The sequence below is a fragment of the Harpia harpyja genome, chromosome Z (assembly GCF_026419915.1).
Source record: "Harpia harpyja isolate bHarHar1 chromosome Z, bHarHar1 primary haplotype, whole genome shotgun sequence".
Taxonomy (NCBI): Eukaryota; Metazoa; Chordata; class Aves; order Accipitriformes; family Accipitridae; genus Harpia; species Harpia harpyja.
Genome location: NC_068969.1, coordinates 17,486,971 through 17,503,718, shown reverse-complemented (window position 1 = coordinate 17,503,718; position 16,748 = coordinate 17,486,971). Strand labels below are relative to the sequence as shown.

Sequence of the window (16,748 nt, the reverse complement as noted above, 5' to 3'; positions counted from 1 at the left end):
GTAAGGCTTGCAGCTGGGTAGCTTTGGACACATTATCATCCATCCCTGGGCAAAAATGGGATTGTCATCACGCAAATGTTTTCCAAAGTTTCAGAGAGAGTGAAATGGGTCCAGACTGGTCCTGGAGGGGTCTGAACCCTAACCCAGCAGCCTGAGCTTTGTTGTTCTCCCAGGATGTCACTGCACGGTTAATCCCTTTTCTTGCGGGATATGGGCCGAGCAGAGATTGGCTATTGTTAATGTGAATTATGGAGTGGATGAGCATGTCATCTGTTGCTTTTAGTGGTATGCCCTATAAAATACTCATACAGGCAGTTCAAATAAGCTGAAAGATGATAAATCTGAAGCAATGAAAAGAGTAAAAATGGTGAAACCTCAAGTTGCACATGGACTGTCTCACCAGAGGGGGATGCTTTGTGGGGATTCAGATGCCTCTAGTAGGATCAGCACATGAAAACATATGTCTGACTCAGTAGGGTCAGAAAAATTCAGCTAACAATTTAGTAAAAAACAGCAGCAACGTATCTATGGGCTAGAAAGTCCCTTTTAAATTCCTTATTTCTGGGTAAATGTCCAGCTATGATTTTTATCTGCTTTTTATTTTTTTACATTTGTTTTTCTCCAGGACGAAAGCAGGTGAACCTAGAAAGGAAACAATGAGGTGAACCTAGAAAATTGCCGACCAAAAGAGTAAAATAGGAAATTATTAAGAATGAAAAAAGACGTCTTTTTCCCCTATCATCTGCCTTGCAGGCATAATTAGAACTAGGGACCAGATTTCAGACAGAGGAGTGATTTTCAACTTGACAGTGTCCCTTTTAAGCCGTCATTAGTTTGCTCACCAGCGACTGGTGTCTGGGTAGATACATGATTGGAAAGCCACAGTTTGCAATATGAGGTGCTGTTTTTCAGCTGTCCCTTCACAGTGTATTTAAAATGCTGGTCTTCATGTGTCTTCTGAGGTTTTGTAGGATGGTAAGATTATCATACCATTTTCTTAGGTTTCATTTTAAAAAGGAAAGAAAAAGCTTTTCAAGATATTGGATAGTAGTAAGTAAATAAAAAACAAATAAACCCTCCATGCTACTGCCTAAAAAGAGTTTCACTCGTGATGATGATCTGCTGTATAGGTTGTCACTCTGCTTAAATTCCACAGCAGAACTGTGACACCATCTGTTCCCTTTCACTGTGTGCAAAAAATGGTTTCCTTTCATTAGCATTAAGCTGCATAAAGAGACTGGAGATCTAGAAATACCCCAGTCTTTCACTGACACATACCTTCTTAAGACAGAGTTCATTACAAGCATAATTCGTATTCCTAAGAGATAATGGGAGTTTTTGAGTAATATGCTATTAAAGGTCTTTGAATAGCAGGGAAAAAAAATAAAAATCACCCCATCCATACATTGTAATGAAACCAGAAAGCTTTCTGTGATGTGTTAAGATGTTGTTGATTCAGAACAGCCGTCTTTACTATTGCATTCCCTGAAGGCAGTAGGTCTGCTGTATGCCAGTGTTGGTATGGTATCTGGGCTGCTTGTGGTGCCTCTGGGGTACAGTGATTGCCTGGACGTGGGACAGACCCCACTTATGCCCGTCCTCAGTGACTGTCAAATTTTAAGTTACTGTCCTCTTTTCACTAAAAAAGTTAGATCGGGGACCTCTGTGAAGTCCTAGGATGGACCTCAGTTGTAGCGTTGCGCTTAAAGTTATGCGTTTTGCTTTCATTTTCTCTTTTCATTGATCATGCTGTGTTTTAATGTCATTTTAAAGCTAGCGTCCTGAACTGTTGGTGATGACACAGAGACGTGTATTCAGCAGTGCCCTGTTGCAGGCTTGTCTTCTGACCGCTCTGTTAGGACGACTTGGTAAATAAATGCAAGGCAGGAGAAATCAGCATCATTCTTCTCTGAAATGCTATCTATATGTAAATCTGTGGTGCCATTTTTTTTCCCCTTTAAAAGTTGAAAAGCACTTTCAGTTCCTGTTTAACAGTTGCTCCCTCTGAATTACATGAAGCAATGAGAGAGGTCAGCCAATGCTGTCCTGTGGGAATGAAACCTCTTTTTGTTGTTGTTCCACGAAGCTGTTGCAAATAACATTGGAAATGCAGCAAACGTAGAGCAAAATTACACCGCATACCCAGTGGATCGCAGTAATAAAACATTAATCAGGCACTGCCGATCTGAGTTGTCATCTCCTCATATGAAACAAGGCACATAGCCCCTCTCCGCCTCTTCCTCCCAGAGGTCTCGGAATTAAAATATTTGTTAGTCGTGATTAATAAAGACACCTGACTGAGCTCTTGTTGACAGGAATAGTCTCTCAGCATTTTGGCTCAGGTTTAATGATCAAACTTTGGAGCTTGATAAGCACAAGCCTACACTGAGTACTGGAGGGAGTACAACATAGTTGGTTTAAGCTTACGCCAACTGGTGAAAGTCGGTTCACTTGGATGTGACTGTGTTGCCGGGACTTGAAAAGTGGTTTTGCCCAGTTATCTTTTAGCAATTCCTTTTTCCTTTAAACCTCGTTAATTCTCCTCATTTCTCTGTTTCAGCAGTGAAAAGAGCCGTGTTGCTCAGGTGCATTTTGAAACTTCAGTTCTGGTGACATCTCCCATTTCAAACCAATTTAATACCACCACAGCTCTTTCTCTACAAGCTGACAGGCTGGGGTGAATGAGTCGTTGAGATATACGAACTTTGCTTGCCATGCAGTCACAGGGAAGGACTTCTTTTAGAAGATACACTCTTTCTCAGATTTGGTGCTGTCAGAGCAGCTGGTAATTTCTCACTTGCCTGTCTAGTGAGGGCCTGCTAGTTCCTCGTCAAAAGAGCAGCATGTCCTGAACATGCAATATGGTTCGGCTGGTTAGTTTATTCCATACAAAGAGATACTTAGGTCTGTGGGATGCTGCTGGGCATGGCCTGTGTGCTTACAGCTGGAGCTGGCCTGAGCTTTTCTCCACTGGAGCCTTCCCTCCACCCAAGCAACAATTTTCATAAAATGTGTTGGAGCTGAGTAAGTTTGAAATTTTTTCCTGATGCAAAATAAAAGGTCTGATTTTACTGCTTTCAAATTAATTGGAGAGAATTTGACTACAGAAATACCGTGATAATGGTGAAAGAGAAAGCAGGTTTCTGTAACTGGCTATACTCTCAAAGTCCCAGGAGCAACAGGAGTCCTTTGCATAGAAGTGCTGATGTGGGGAATTCCTCTTCCTGAATTGTTGCCTAAATCACATTGCTTCAAGTCGCAGTTCTTAAGACGACCTACAAAAATATGAAATCTAATTTGTGACAGCAGTTTGTGATCCAGTGTATAAGGAACTGATTGAGATACAGAAAGAGGATGCAGGACTTGGGATTCGAGGTGCTGGGCTGCAGTGCTCATCACTACACAAAGTTACGCCTGTCCTCCACCGCCCTGTCCTGGTGCAGAAATCCCCATGACGAATACAGCAGGCAGTCGAGCTTTGTGGCCGAGCGTGTGAGCAAGCTGCATCCCACTACATCGGTGATGGGTGGGTACCCAGGGTCCAGTGGTGTACCAGCCAGTGGGAAAAAAATGGTGGATAGTAGTGGAAGGAGGCTTGAGAAGGGGTAAAGCCATGATGCGGAAATGTGCCAAATATCCCTAGATTGTACACTGAAAAGAATCAGATCTTCCCCTTCCCCCCAGCTAGTGTGTGTGTTGTTGTGCCTTGCAGATGTATTGAAAATCTGTGTTAGAGCTGTGAGCAATTAACACATTTCCTGAGCACACATGGAGAGAAACTGAACTTGCATGTGATGTAGCACAGTTCTGCCTTAATAGATCTTGGCTATGCCTATGATTTAAAATTGTTTTACTGACACACAACCATATTTAAACTCTGGTAGTGTTCTGGTTGTGTGGAGAGGGTTCATGATGCCAGTGCAGGATGCTTACCCTCCTGTATTTGAGTAAGTTGCTGGGATGCTGTGAAGCTTCCCATTGAAATGGATTCAGACTTCAATTCAAACTCAGACTGGCAGTTTTTACTTTGAAAAAATGTGCTTTGCCTTCTCTTTAAGGAGATGCCTTCAGAAAAAAAAAAAAAAGAAAAGAAAAAGAAAAGTAATGAGTAGAGTTGAATGGGAAACATTTTTCTTTCCTACAAAGTATTTTAAGGTATCTGGAGCAAGAACATTTTTATAAGTTCAAGACCCATTGCATTTTTTGTTGAAGAAAGACGAGACACAGATGAAAAATAACCCTCACTGCAGCCAAAAGACTTGCTGGTGAGAGCATGGGAGAACTGCCCTTTAATAAACCGGTTTGGTGCTCTTGCCGCGGTCCTGGAGCATGGAAAACACATCCAGTTCCTCCACTGCTCAGTGGAGACTGGGTGCATACAGAAAGGAAAAGGACCCGGTTAACATCTGCATGAGGAGGGAAACAGCAGGCAACAGGGACTCTTGGAGAAGAGGAGAGGGTGGAGATGTAAAGCAGTAAAGCAATGGTTATGAACTGGGGAACGTTTTTCAGATAGCGTGGTATGGACAAGGAATAAAGACAGTGGGCTTTTTGGAGGAAGGGTCCCAGCCTTAAGCTTCAGAGATTTGAGATTTGAGATCAAAATTGTGTGATCTGAACATATCAATGATTTTTCTCTGTAATTACAGCTCGTGATACTCTCTTGGATGCTGTGCGTACACTAAGACCTCATTCAAAACACTTGAACACTGATTTTAGTACTGTGCTGGATTGGGGCCACTGTGATAAATACAAATGTTAATGATTTTCCAGGCTCATACTTAAAATTCAGTGGTTGAAGTTTGCAAACTGATTGTGCAGATTGCCAAATTAGGTCCAATTACTCAAATTTAGATGAGCTTTGCATAAAACATACAAATGTGTTCAATGCGGTATTCTGCTTAGGTCTGTGATTTCATTTCACTAGGCTTATATTTGCATGAGTTCATTAAAATTGGTTTCATTTCTTTTTTTCCCTAGCATTGCTTTGAAAAAGTGGTATTTAAGCTGGGGAAAAATAGTAAAGAACAGTCTTGTAATTATAAAATGAAGCTATATGAAGTCGTGCAGCACGGTTATAGTTCATTCTGTCAAAGAGGAAACTTGAGAGCTCATTACTGAGCCCAAAGTTCAAACTGACCACTCTCTGTCAAAGGTTTCTAGTGTATCAGTCAATTAAATGAGACCTTCTACTGTATGGTTATCCAGTCTCTATGGTCCATAGAGTGTTGATTGGTGGGGGAGAAAAACATTTCTGCTTAATCAGGACTGCTCTTCATTTGTATTCTAATTAGCATTTATTTCTCTTATTAAAAATAATAACTTGGACAAGGAAGCACTGCTCCTCTTCTGTTCATTAATCCTTTGGAAAAAAAGCAAGACCTCTCTCAGCCTGAACAAATGAGAAAATCTTCATACAGACTAAAGGCTTTAATGAGGTTGTTACCTCTCGCTAAAGCCTCCTGACCCTTTCAAAAAGGTGACGGTCTTGCATCTCCTGGAGCATGGAGACATGCCTTCTTGTCTTTATTAATGACTTTGTTTATTGCTGTGTAAGGTATCCAAGTGTCAAAATAATATTTATGTTTATTTAGAAGTACCGTTTAGTGTTCCAGTAAGTTACGGTTTGTTATTCAGAAATGAATTTTTCTAGTTTGTGGTCCAGATGTGAAAAAACACCCTTACTTTGTATGCAAAATCACTTAAAAATGAACTGTAATATAGCTATACACACATACTATATGTGTACCTGTATTGGCATAAGGATGAATTATCCATGCTGTGAGCCACTACACTTTTAAATAGCGGTTGAAACAATAATCTCCAACAGTCTCAAAAAAGCCTTAATGTTTTAATAAGTTGGTAATGAGCTGCTTAAAAAAAACATATTATGGTATCTTAACAGCAACTTTGTAATCAAGATTGCAAACTGATTTTCTATTGCAAGTAGGTTCTGACCTTCTGTTCTTTCCCAGCCTTCTCCAAAGCGTGGTTTTCAACTTGAAATTCCTTGTGCATGGTGGGGAGGGATTGTTCCACCTCTCCCAGTACCCCATCGGCCAAGGGTGATTGCACAAGGTGTTTGCTTTCATTCTCCTATTCTGTCAAGATAGAGTTATTTTGCTTTTGAAAAAATGTTGTAGCTCTCAGACAAAGTGGAGTATGTCAGAAATGATTTTGTATAGGAAAAAATATTAGTGTTTGGTTGCCTGCCATGACAGTTACTCAGGTATTCTTAGAATTGTAGAGTTATTCACAGGCAGTAAAATTTTGTGGGACAATCCTCTCTGACCTCGGCAAACAGTGTAAACCTTAGTTACTGCTTGGGTGTGGTAGCTTAAATACCCTTCTGTAGTCCCTTGCCTTGTAAAAAATAGCCATGAAAATAGAAACGGATCTCTGGAGAGTCCAGAGTGTCCTATTTCTCCACTACTTCCCAGTGCAACACTTAAAAATCGTTATGTGCTGGATCTGCCTTTGTTAGTGCAGCCCATTTTGGCGTAGGTGGTTGTGGACCATGCACTTCTCTTCATTGGAAATGGGAACAGTAGCTCCATTATTTCTGGAATTATTCCTGGTGAATGCTAACATTTCAGCCACTTCCTCCGAGTCCAGCGGTGGTGTCAGCGTGAGTTTTTGCATGTGAAGATGTGAGCTTGTATGGAACGCAGTTGTATTTTGTTTCCACGTTGTCACAACCAAAACAGGCGAGACAGTCTGGGCAGAAATGTCTAGCGCAATTGATTCTCAGTTGCGTTCTCCATGAAAGCTGTTGCTTATTAATTTCATTAGTTTCTCTGCTGTATTTCAGAATAAAAGCCATAGAAAATACAGACCTCCAAGTGATAACTGTGTTAAGTTTTGAGGCTAACCTCAGTGACTGAGCTGTGAAACAGAGGGTTGTAAATAAAGGCTGCAGTTATCCTTGGACTGTAGTCTTTTATGAGTGTTTCAGCATTTTCACTCAGGCTGTCACTGCAAGCAAGGCACCGATTGTATCGGTCTGAGTTGCCTCATCTAAAAAAAATGATACTGCTAGTTTTTACCTACCTCCCAGAAAAGCGGTAAGACTTTACGGGACAAGTGGCATGCGTTGCCTGCCAGCAGCCCCGTGCCGTGGGACAGCCGGGCTCCCTTCCCGCTTCGTGACCGTGCAGAGTCCCGCTTCCTCGGCGCTCAGCAGCGATGATGCATTTGCGCTTAGCGGGAGCCGAGGTATTTGACACCTCTGAAAAATGAGGCTTATATCAAATAGCCTGTTCGAGCACTTTATAAAAATGAACTCTTTAGTCTTTGCCACATAAAACAAGACAGCAAACTGAGGCAGAGGAGGGAAAGCCAAGCAGACAGGCAGCTGTGGAAATCTGGAGCGTTCCAGTGTCTGCATTGAGCTGCTTGTGCCAGGATGATGCCCTGCTACAGAAGCAGGGAAGGCAGTAAAAGTAAGCAAGCCACTGGCTGCCAGCAGAAACCAAAGAAAACAGTTACTAAAAAGAACATTTTAGCTGGAGTCTTCTTATCGGAGGTGCTCTGAGGCTTCCCTTTGCCCTTGGAGGTCAGAAGGGGCTGCCATCTCCAGCTGGTCTGGCCAAAATTAATATGACGGAGGGTGATGTGACTTGCAAGCAATGTTTTGTGGTGCATGGAGGTATGGGGGGGAGTTGTGATCTGGATGGGCTGACATCTTCTGGGTGTCACCTCCCTCACAGGGAACAGTAGGAAGTCTCAGCCACAGGGACAGGGTTGCTATATGTGTCACCCTAACTTCTATCATGGTGTTTTGTGCTACTCCTCCAAGAGAAGGGTGGGTTTAAACTTGTGTGAATGAATTAGCTCAGGAATCTGTCTCTTGTGACTTCCACCTTGAGATTTCCTAAGCTTTACCTAAATTTGTATTGTCAAGACTTGAAATATTTCTTGATCTTCCTGTTTAAGTGAGATCCATCAGGGCCATCCGTATTTTCTCCGAAGTTGAAGCAAAAGTAATGCTTCCACTCTCTATGTTTCCAGAGATAGAGAGATGGGCCTTTAGTGTTGTGTACTTGAACACGGTAGAGGCTGGCCTAATTCAATCCAACTTAGAAGGCAAAATACTGTGAATGGTCATAGGTTTGTTGAGAAATGAGTTAAAGGTTTGCATAAAAACTCAATCTGTGAAGCTCTTAGAGTGTGGCCTAATGGGCAAAGCACGGGAATTAAGGTATGTAGGTGGTGGTTGCAGATACGTGTTTCTGACCTTCTTTTGTAACCTTGGGAAGCTTCTCCTTTTCTGTAAAATAGGGGTAACAATACACCCCTGCTTTAGTAAAGTGCCTTTAAGGGTACTGATGAAGTGCTATATGCAACGCGCCCAGGATAAGAGCCTTTATCTGCCATGTCAGCTATTCCTATGCTAAGGCTGGCTGCTGGAGGAATAAATAGAACCTGTTCCTCTGTATTAAGTGACTGCCCGAGTTCACGTCTGTTCTATATTTAAGCATGCAGTTATATGTTTTAAGACATACTTCTTTACAAGTTTTCTTATTAAGCATATGTGCCTTTCATAGTGTCATCGGGACCATAAAGTTTAAATGCTGGATGCAGAAAGGGGAGAACAAGAAAACCTTTTAACCGGTACATTATTAGAAATCCATTTCAGATGATCCCTGTGGAAATGTTACTGATAGTTTTGTTTCTGAAGGCAGACAGTAACTAGTCATGATTTTCCCTAGAAAGGAAATAATATGAACTGTGCAAAGCCTAATGAAGGGGAAGTGGGTGATTTATTGTGAAAATTTATAGCTTTCTGATGTTGCCTGGTTTTTATGTTAATCTTGTTGTGTGGACTATGTGTTGGGAATAATTGAGAAACATGGAGGACAGAATAGTTTTTGTAGTCCATAGATTATTATGTAGTGAGTGTAGGTTATGGCATTAATCAACAGCAGCACCAGTTTCTTCTAAAACTTTTCCAGAGTTTTAGCCACTTCAATATATTAAGTTATGAGGTATAATAGAGTTCAGAATAGAGTTGTGTCCTGTACAAGATCACTTCAAAGAGGGGTTCCTTTAAACCTCAAGGAGAAGGGACAGGAGGAAGCGAAAAATGAAAGAAATCCCAGCCTATGTGTAGTGGAAATTCTGTCATTTGAATTCTGAGCATAGATTTCTTTAGTTATCGCAAAGATACAACGGCAATGCCACTGCTGTATTTGCTGCTATTGCAGAAACTGGAATGGCACGTAAGACTTTCCATGCTGGGAATGATCAGAAGTCCCCCCAGGTTTTTGGCTCGTCATTTGGTCTTAAAATGCCTTTTGAAGAGAACATATGTGGAAGAAGTAAGAGCAGAGGACGAGGTGCCAAGGTTTCTACCGCGGTGCCTGACTGCCACTGAATTTCAGGAGCAGCTGGGTACAGTGGGAGGTGAGCACCTTTGGGCATTCTTTGAGATAGCTTCCAAAGCCTTGCTCTGCAACTGGCTTTGCTGCAGGTTTGTCATAAAATCCTTTTATTTTCTCCTGGTCCTCATCTTTACAGGGGCAAATGAACAGTGAATTATGCGTGTTCCACAGGTTCTCTCCATGTTGACTCCAGATTAGAAAAAGCAGCCATGCTGCTCCTAAATAGCTATTTTATTGGGGGTTCTGCTGCAGTCTTTTTGGGGAGAACACTGCAGCATGTGCCAAGCTGAAACCTGTGCCTGCAACATCTCTTTCTATTAACAGGAATTAACACATAAAAAAGGGACTTTAAAGGTGCATTATGTAAATTAATCCTAGGCTTCAGAGGAAGAGTGGCCTTTCTGTGTTAAATATGCTTTTGTAGAGTAAAATACGTGGTTTTGTGTGAATTGTATAGCAAGTATGTGGTCGTGATAACTGAGATATTTATCGTATATATTTGAACTCACGACCTCAGCTGGACTTTGAACTTGTGACATCTTCTGCTTAAAAAGAAGAAAAATCTGTCTCTGACAAAATCAAATTCTTCTTTCTTGCTCTCTACCCACAAATTAATGTTGTACATGACATTTTTAGTGTCACGCAGGTAGCTGGGAAATCCTCCCTCTTCCTTAGGAAACTTAATGTGCCAAAGCTGAGGGCAGGATGGAGTGGATTTGCTCTGCACCAAGCACAGCTTTTCTAGATGCAGACATGCTGGGTGTTTGAAAAGGTTTCCTAGAGAGCTTGAGAAACAAGAGCTGTATGTTACCGAAGCATGGAAATTTTTACCTACCCTATGAGAGGCCCACCTCTAGACTTGAGAAAGAGCTATGCAATCAGACTTGAAAGCTGTCACACTTAAAAGTTCTCTTTTTTTTTTTAGTGTTTTATTATTTCCTGCTGAGTTTCTGTATCAATGCAAAAATATGTTCCAGTAAAGTGCATGTATTTTTATTAAACCAGAGTCTTTCTAATTTTTCTGTGCACCACTGCAGAAGAAGGAAAATCTGCAGAGGGCTTCAGAGACCACTGCTGGGAATGACCACTGTATCTCCAGACAGGCTTTAGTGAATAAGGATTATTTGTGTTTGTAACAGCTGATAAGTCCCATTCATGTTGGTTTTAGTTTGGCTTAAACTTAAAGCTAAAGGCGACAGCTTGGGCATACTGGACAGCAGATTTAAAGCTGTCTCATTGGTTTTTTTATCCTTGATATAGTGTGGAGTAGCCTGGGAAGGGTACCCTAGTCACAGCCCAGAACTGTGCCGGGTGCTGTAGACACTCAGCAGGAAATTAGTATGCAAGATTACCAACAACATACGATGCAAACTGGTGCAAAAGGAAAGGACTCTCTGGAACAACTTGTTGGACAGTAGTCGGTGGTCCTGGCACCCTGACAAGCCAGTCACTGTCAGGAGGGTCTTCTGATTTTAGAGCATCATATAGAAAGAAGACTGGGAAAGGAATGCGTAGTACCGACAGCTTCTCACCATGAATGCCTATCAGTGTTATTGTAAGCAGAAGAGAATAGTGCGTAGGAGGATGGAGAAAACACTACTAAAGGCAGATGGATGGGATAAGTTGTTGGTGGATATTCCCTAACGTGAAATAGCAATATGTAAGTGAGAAAGGCATATATTGACTTAGTAAGGTCTCATATTAACTAGTGTTTAATGGTCACTGTTTTGGAAAGAGGAGTTAACAGATTCCACTTTGGTTTTCTCACAATCACTTGGGCTCCCAGTAAGCTGGCCACAACTGTCTGTAATCTCAGAAGCAGCAGAAGCAAAGGTAGAAAGAGATTTTGTGCCATCATGCTGCTTTTTCATTCCTTCTGCTTGAGGCAGATTAGGATTTTCTCCACCTTTCACCCTTGGCACTCTTCCGTGTTGTTTTTAATTGCAAAGCAATGTGCTTTTTCCTCAGCCGGAAGAGTTGGCACGTAGTTCTTTTGTGCAACTGAGGCAATAAACTGCTGTATTAATCACTTCACACAAGGTAATAAACAATAGCAGAACTGTTGCTTTTGCCTCTCAGGTTTCTACTAAATAGTCCAACTTCCCGAAGACTTTAGAAGTGGGATCCTGAAACTGGATTTGAGTCTGTGTCTTTCCTACCATCTTCTGCTTGACCTTGCACCATTTGAGATACCGAAAATAAATCTCATTTGCAGTGTAATTCCTCAAATGCAGTCTTATTTGGAAGCAGGGTTTTAGACAAACTTTGTGTCTCGTGTACCTAGTCAAGTCTCATTCAGGTGCGGGGGAAAAGAAAGTCACTTTGCTATGCTTGCATCCTGAGCCATATGGCTTTTTGTGAAATGTTGCTAGATGCAAGCTACCTTTCTTCTCCAGCAAGATTAAAAGGAAAACCGAGCTAGGATTACCCATTTGTGATGGTTAGAGATGGGATGTGAGAAACCCTTCAAAATTCCTTTTCTCAATGTTGCTTATTTTGCCAGCAGTACAAAGCATTGCACACACACCATGGCAGATCAAGGGAGTTTGGAAATCAGAGACCCAAACCAGTTTTTCGAAGTCATGGGTTTTTATCTTTTGAGCTTGATGCTACTTTACTTTCCCTAGACATACTTGTAAACACCAGTCTGGGAAAGCACTGCAGGAACAAAGATTTCAGAGACACTGTGTAAAGGTTGTAGGGTGGTGAGTTCCCCAGTGTGCAGGAGGAAGAGGTTGTGCTCTTTTTTCTTTTTCTGCTGGGGGATGGGAGACCCACGTAAAATCTTTGTCAAGAAGATGTTACAGTTAGAAGCAAACAGTCAGATGAACTGCAGAAAGGGAGCATTTAAGTGCATTTAGCCCAGTGCAAAGGTAAGGTGAAATGAGTTTTCCTCATTTATTTCACCATACTTAGTTGGTCTAAGGAGGACTATGCAGTGAAGTACTGCAGCACAGCTGGGCTATGGTCAGTGCTAGATGGTGGTACCTGGATCTGGGCACTTAAACATCTCAGAAAAGCTCACAATTTGTTGTTTCCTTTAATTTTTGAAAGCAACAAAGGTTGCTTGCAATCTAAATGCTTGCTGGAAATTAAATACAATTAAGACAGAACAAATGCCAGAACAAAGCAATTTTTCAGGTTAACAGTCTTTGCGATGTTGGTGGCAATATTTCCGTACAGGGTTCTCCTGCAAGCTAGGCACAAAGCAAGAGTGCTTGAAAAGCAGAAAACCGCAACCTTTACAGTGGAGAAGGCTGTAACTTTCCCTACTGGGACAAGGTGCCCATCAACTAAACAGCTGTTCTGCTCTGCAAAGGACACTGCCAAGGTTGTTAGTGTCTACAAACTGAGTACCTTGCTGATGATCTTTTGTGAAGTATTTAATTTCTAGGTGAAGGAAGGAGGAGTGAATAAATTACTTTATCCCTTGTCAGATCTCTCCTTTGTGAAGTGCAGCCATTGTACTCCCAGTTTGGGATTGGCTTCTGTATTTTTTAATTACAAAATTAAAATACTATAATGATTAAACTTTGCTCAGGAGCAATAGCAATCTCAACTGTTTAACAAAAAAAAAAAAAAAAGAAAAAAGCTCAAACCCTAAGTTATAATGTGGGTCATGTACACACTAAGTATATTACAATATGTTAAAAAACAAGGTCACTTTAGTATTTCAAGGTGGTTTTGCAGCATTTCTGCAGTCTGGTTGTGCTACCACAATTTCTCAGCTGAGCCAATACTGCTACCATGAGGGAGAGAAAATGCCAAAGCTGCATGGAAAACTGTTAAATTCTTCAAAGATTTGCTGCCAGAGTAGAATGGTCTTTGGGAAGATTTGCTTACACGAGGAGCCTGCACAATACTTATCTCAATGAATTGGGCAGCCAGAATTGTAACAGGATCAAGAAGTGATCCTGAGCTGATTCGCAAATGCTTCGGGTGTTTTTTCACTGTCAAATTTGACTTTTTTTTTTTTAAAGTGTGAAGAATAATTTCCATTTTCATGAATATCACTCAAAATGTATGAGCTGCAAGCATAGAGTTGGCTTGTTGAAATCAGGGAGGGCGAATTGTATATGCCTATGTGATTTTCCTTTAAAAGACAACGGTGGATAGATTCAAAATTCAGAATTCATAAGAGGTTTCTTAATAAACACAGATGCAACCCAGAAGAGGACTTTCCCATTCCAAATTATATCACTAGGAATTTTTAAAATAAAACTTGACCTACATTAGCAGTCCCCTTTAAAATAGCACACCTAGCAGGTGATTTCCATGTGATTTTATTTTCCAGCAGATTACTGTGCTGATGGCGGAATTTCTTCTTTAATAATGTAACAAAGATGTAAGCAGGCAATGGTAACTCAGCTGCCAAACCACAGCCAGAGGTTCATGGTCGATTCAGTTGATGGAAGAATCCTTGAGATTAGAAGAGACGGCAGAAAGTGTTGCTTCTGTCTTAGGTAGAGAAGTGACCTGTAGTATATCATGAAAATGCAGCTGGGGAGAACCTGCCACATGGCAAGTAGCCAGCATGTCTGGGGCAGTGATGAGGGAGGTGCTGGGGAATGTATCAGTGAGCCTGAAAAAAGCTACTCAGTTTTGAAGGAGTGTGCAAAGAGCGGCGAGTGGATGGACAATCCCAGGGATAGGATGAAGAAGTTGAGGCTGTGTCAGGTGACGTCCAGAGGGGCTTACAGGGATAAGAGCAGCAAGGAGGGGTTGACACCAGAATTCAGTGCCACTGGGGAAGCCGGGCTGGTGACACTGTGTTGATTATGCTGGCTTGGTTATGCTCTTGAGGTAGGATTCATCTAACCTGACTGCAGATGTCTACATCTGACCTAATGCTCTAGAAGCCCTCTAAGGCCAATGAAGAGAAATTGATGCTCCTGGAATGCAGCTCAGCTCATCATAGGGTGGTACTTGGCCTGAACGGTGCTCTGGATGAGTGTGTTTGTGTCTTACCATTGAGAGCATAGGGAGTCTGAAGCACTAGCTCAGTTTGAGATATCTACCTTGTTAGCCTCAAAAGCTAGGTGAGATAGATGCCATCTCCAGGACATAATCCAAGCCCCACTGCAGCCACTGTTTTTTCATGGACGTTAAGGGACAATAGAGTTCATGCTTAACAACAGCAGTGTGGAAGAGATCTAAATGGCAGAACAGCAGTAGGATAGTTTTCCAGCAGATAAGACTGAGCTGCTCCTTGCACGACTGACTGCTCTGAAAATACAGTCCATTTAGTTAGGAGCACACTGAGTGCTAATAAGATGGCTTTTGTTGCATTATTTCATGAGGTGGTGTCAAAGGCTACAGAAGATCTTGTTAGTAGCTGCGGGAGGACTATGATATATTCTGATTTTGTTTTCTCTTCTCCCAAAGGAAAAGCATAATTTAGTACTTTCCTCATGGGAACCAAGTGCTGGAATAAACTTCAGGGTCACAAAATCCAGTGACTCTGTTCCCTCAGGCAAATGCATAATATCATCACTTTCGTAAACTGATCAAATATTTGATCTCACAAACCCAGCCAACTACGGGTTATGCTGACAAAAATAAAACAAGCTTTTGTAGGGGAGAAAGAAGCATTGCTCTGTGCCTTTCCTGAGCTCTTTTGTTTGTTGTTTTATGCACTGTGGTGTCAGAACTCAGGGCTTTACTGAAGCTGTAAATATAGGTTTTAAGAGAAGATTTGGATTTGTTTAGTATTTGAACATCTTTGTGCTGTCCATGGTAATTCTCACCTATCTCCTCGTGGCTTTGAAACAGCAGTCATGTTTATAAATGGGTTTAAGATAATTGATGAAAGAGATGATTTGCATGAAGAACAAAGTAGTGCTGAAACTTTGGCTCAGACCTATCCACACCTTTCTGGTGCTTGGGGAAATATAACATGAAAAGGGGAAAAGGTTTTTTGTTGTTTTAGTTTGTTGTTTGTTTTTTTTTTTCCTCCACTTCCACATGCCTTTGTTCCGGCTCGTGGAGGATGCCTGTAAAGCGCAACTGCTCTATTCCCAAGCAGACTTTCAAAAAGTAGCCAGCTGGTCAAATGTATAAACAAACTGTATCAGATTAAATAAGTGAAATAAGATCCCAGAATTTATATTCCCCATTATTAGAAGTTACCTTTCCTTATTACCCTGGAGAGATGGCTAGCTGGGTCCACCAGCTATCTCCTTGCAAGAAGGCTTGAGTGCAAATCCCTGGCAGCTCCCCCAGAGCATCAGTGGCATGTGGTAATACAAGCTGGAAGGTTAAAAATAGACTTAAAAATGAAGTGTTTGTTTAAGAAATGGGTGTAAAGATTTGTTGAAGGTTTAGGGCTGATCACATAGCTTTCTGTGTGTTTTCTTTTTAACTGTAAAAGGACTGAGCAGTTGCTCACAATGTAATGAAGAGAACTCATAAAATATCTGCAAGGAAATTAGTCAAGTCCTCTATCGATTTTATTTCTTTGAGGTTAGTTACTGTAAATAACCTTTGTAGAGAATTGCCCTCTTCTTCCAAAAACCAAACTGGAAAAAAGCTCTGGGACCGAGAAGCCACCAAACTTTCCCGACACGAACGTTTGAAAGAGGGCTGGGGCCAAGAGCTGATGCTGATGTGTCGTGAAGCGCTGCTGCGTGTTTCGGAGAGGCGAGGATGCTTCTCCGGCGGTACGGAGCCCCGACACGCTGCAGATGCCGCGAGGGGCGGAGGCAGGGGTGCGGGAACCAGCCACGCTTGGAGATCTCGCCTTCGCGTCCCCCACCGCCTCCAAAACCCTCGTCGTGGCGAGGCTGGCACCGGCATGCCTTTCCCACGCAGAAGCCCTCCCAGGCGCCAGGTCTGCGTTGCCCGCTCCTCGCTTGTGAAGGTTTTTCTTGCCTCGCGCTTTTTTCTTTGCTTGACATCTCTTTTTGCGTTGGTGCGTTGGGGGTGGACGCGGGGCTGCGGTGGGGCTGCGGTCCCCCTCCCGCTGCCGTTTGGCCGTGGTGCTGGCAGTCACCGGTTGACAGAAGCTGATGATTGATGTCGAGGCTGGGAGCTAACAGCTGCTGATTTGATTATTACTGTTTCATCTCCTAACCTTTTGGAGCATTATGGGAATATTTATTCACTTCGTCACGCTTAATGGCATTTGGTGCAGCACTTCCCCAGGAACAATGAAGGAGTGGTATTGTACAGAGGTAGTTTAGGAATTCCCGTTCTTGTTCTTTCTATTTATTTACAGATATGGGGAGAGAAGCGAAGAAGATCTTGCTGTGTGGGGGGAATGGAAAATTTGGCTATTTGACTGAGAGCAGTTACAGACATAGATGTGCAATATGTTAATAAAGTAATTGTGCTATGTTGCTATAAAGAGGATGGCTTCATTATAAA

At 42.0% G+C, this 16,748-nt stretch overlaps 1 protein-coding gene across 30 annotated transcripts in view; it reads left to right on the top strand.

Annotated features, from left to right (window-relative positions):
• MAGI1 (membrane associated guanylate kinase, WW and PDZ domain containing 1) overlaps positions 1-16,748 on the top strand; it is a 357,507-nt gene that overhangs the window by 227,228 nt on the left and 113,531 nt on the right. The window contains exon 1 of one of the 30 annotated variants that reach the window (XM_052776004.1): positions 15,993-16,212. The exons of the other annotated variants lie outside the window; for them this stretch is intronic. Coding sequence (XP_052631964.1) covers positions 16,029-16,212 — 184 coding nt within the window. The 5' untranslated portion in view covers positions 15,993-16,028. Of the gene's footprint in view, positions 1-15,992; positions 16,213-16,748 lie in introns of those variants that run through there. 30 annotated transcript variants of the gene reach the window in all.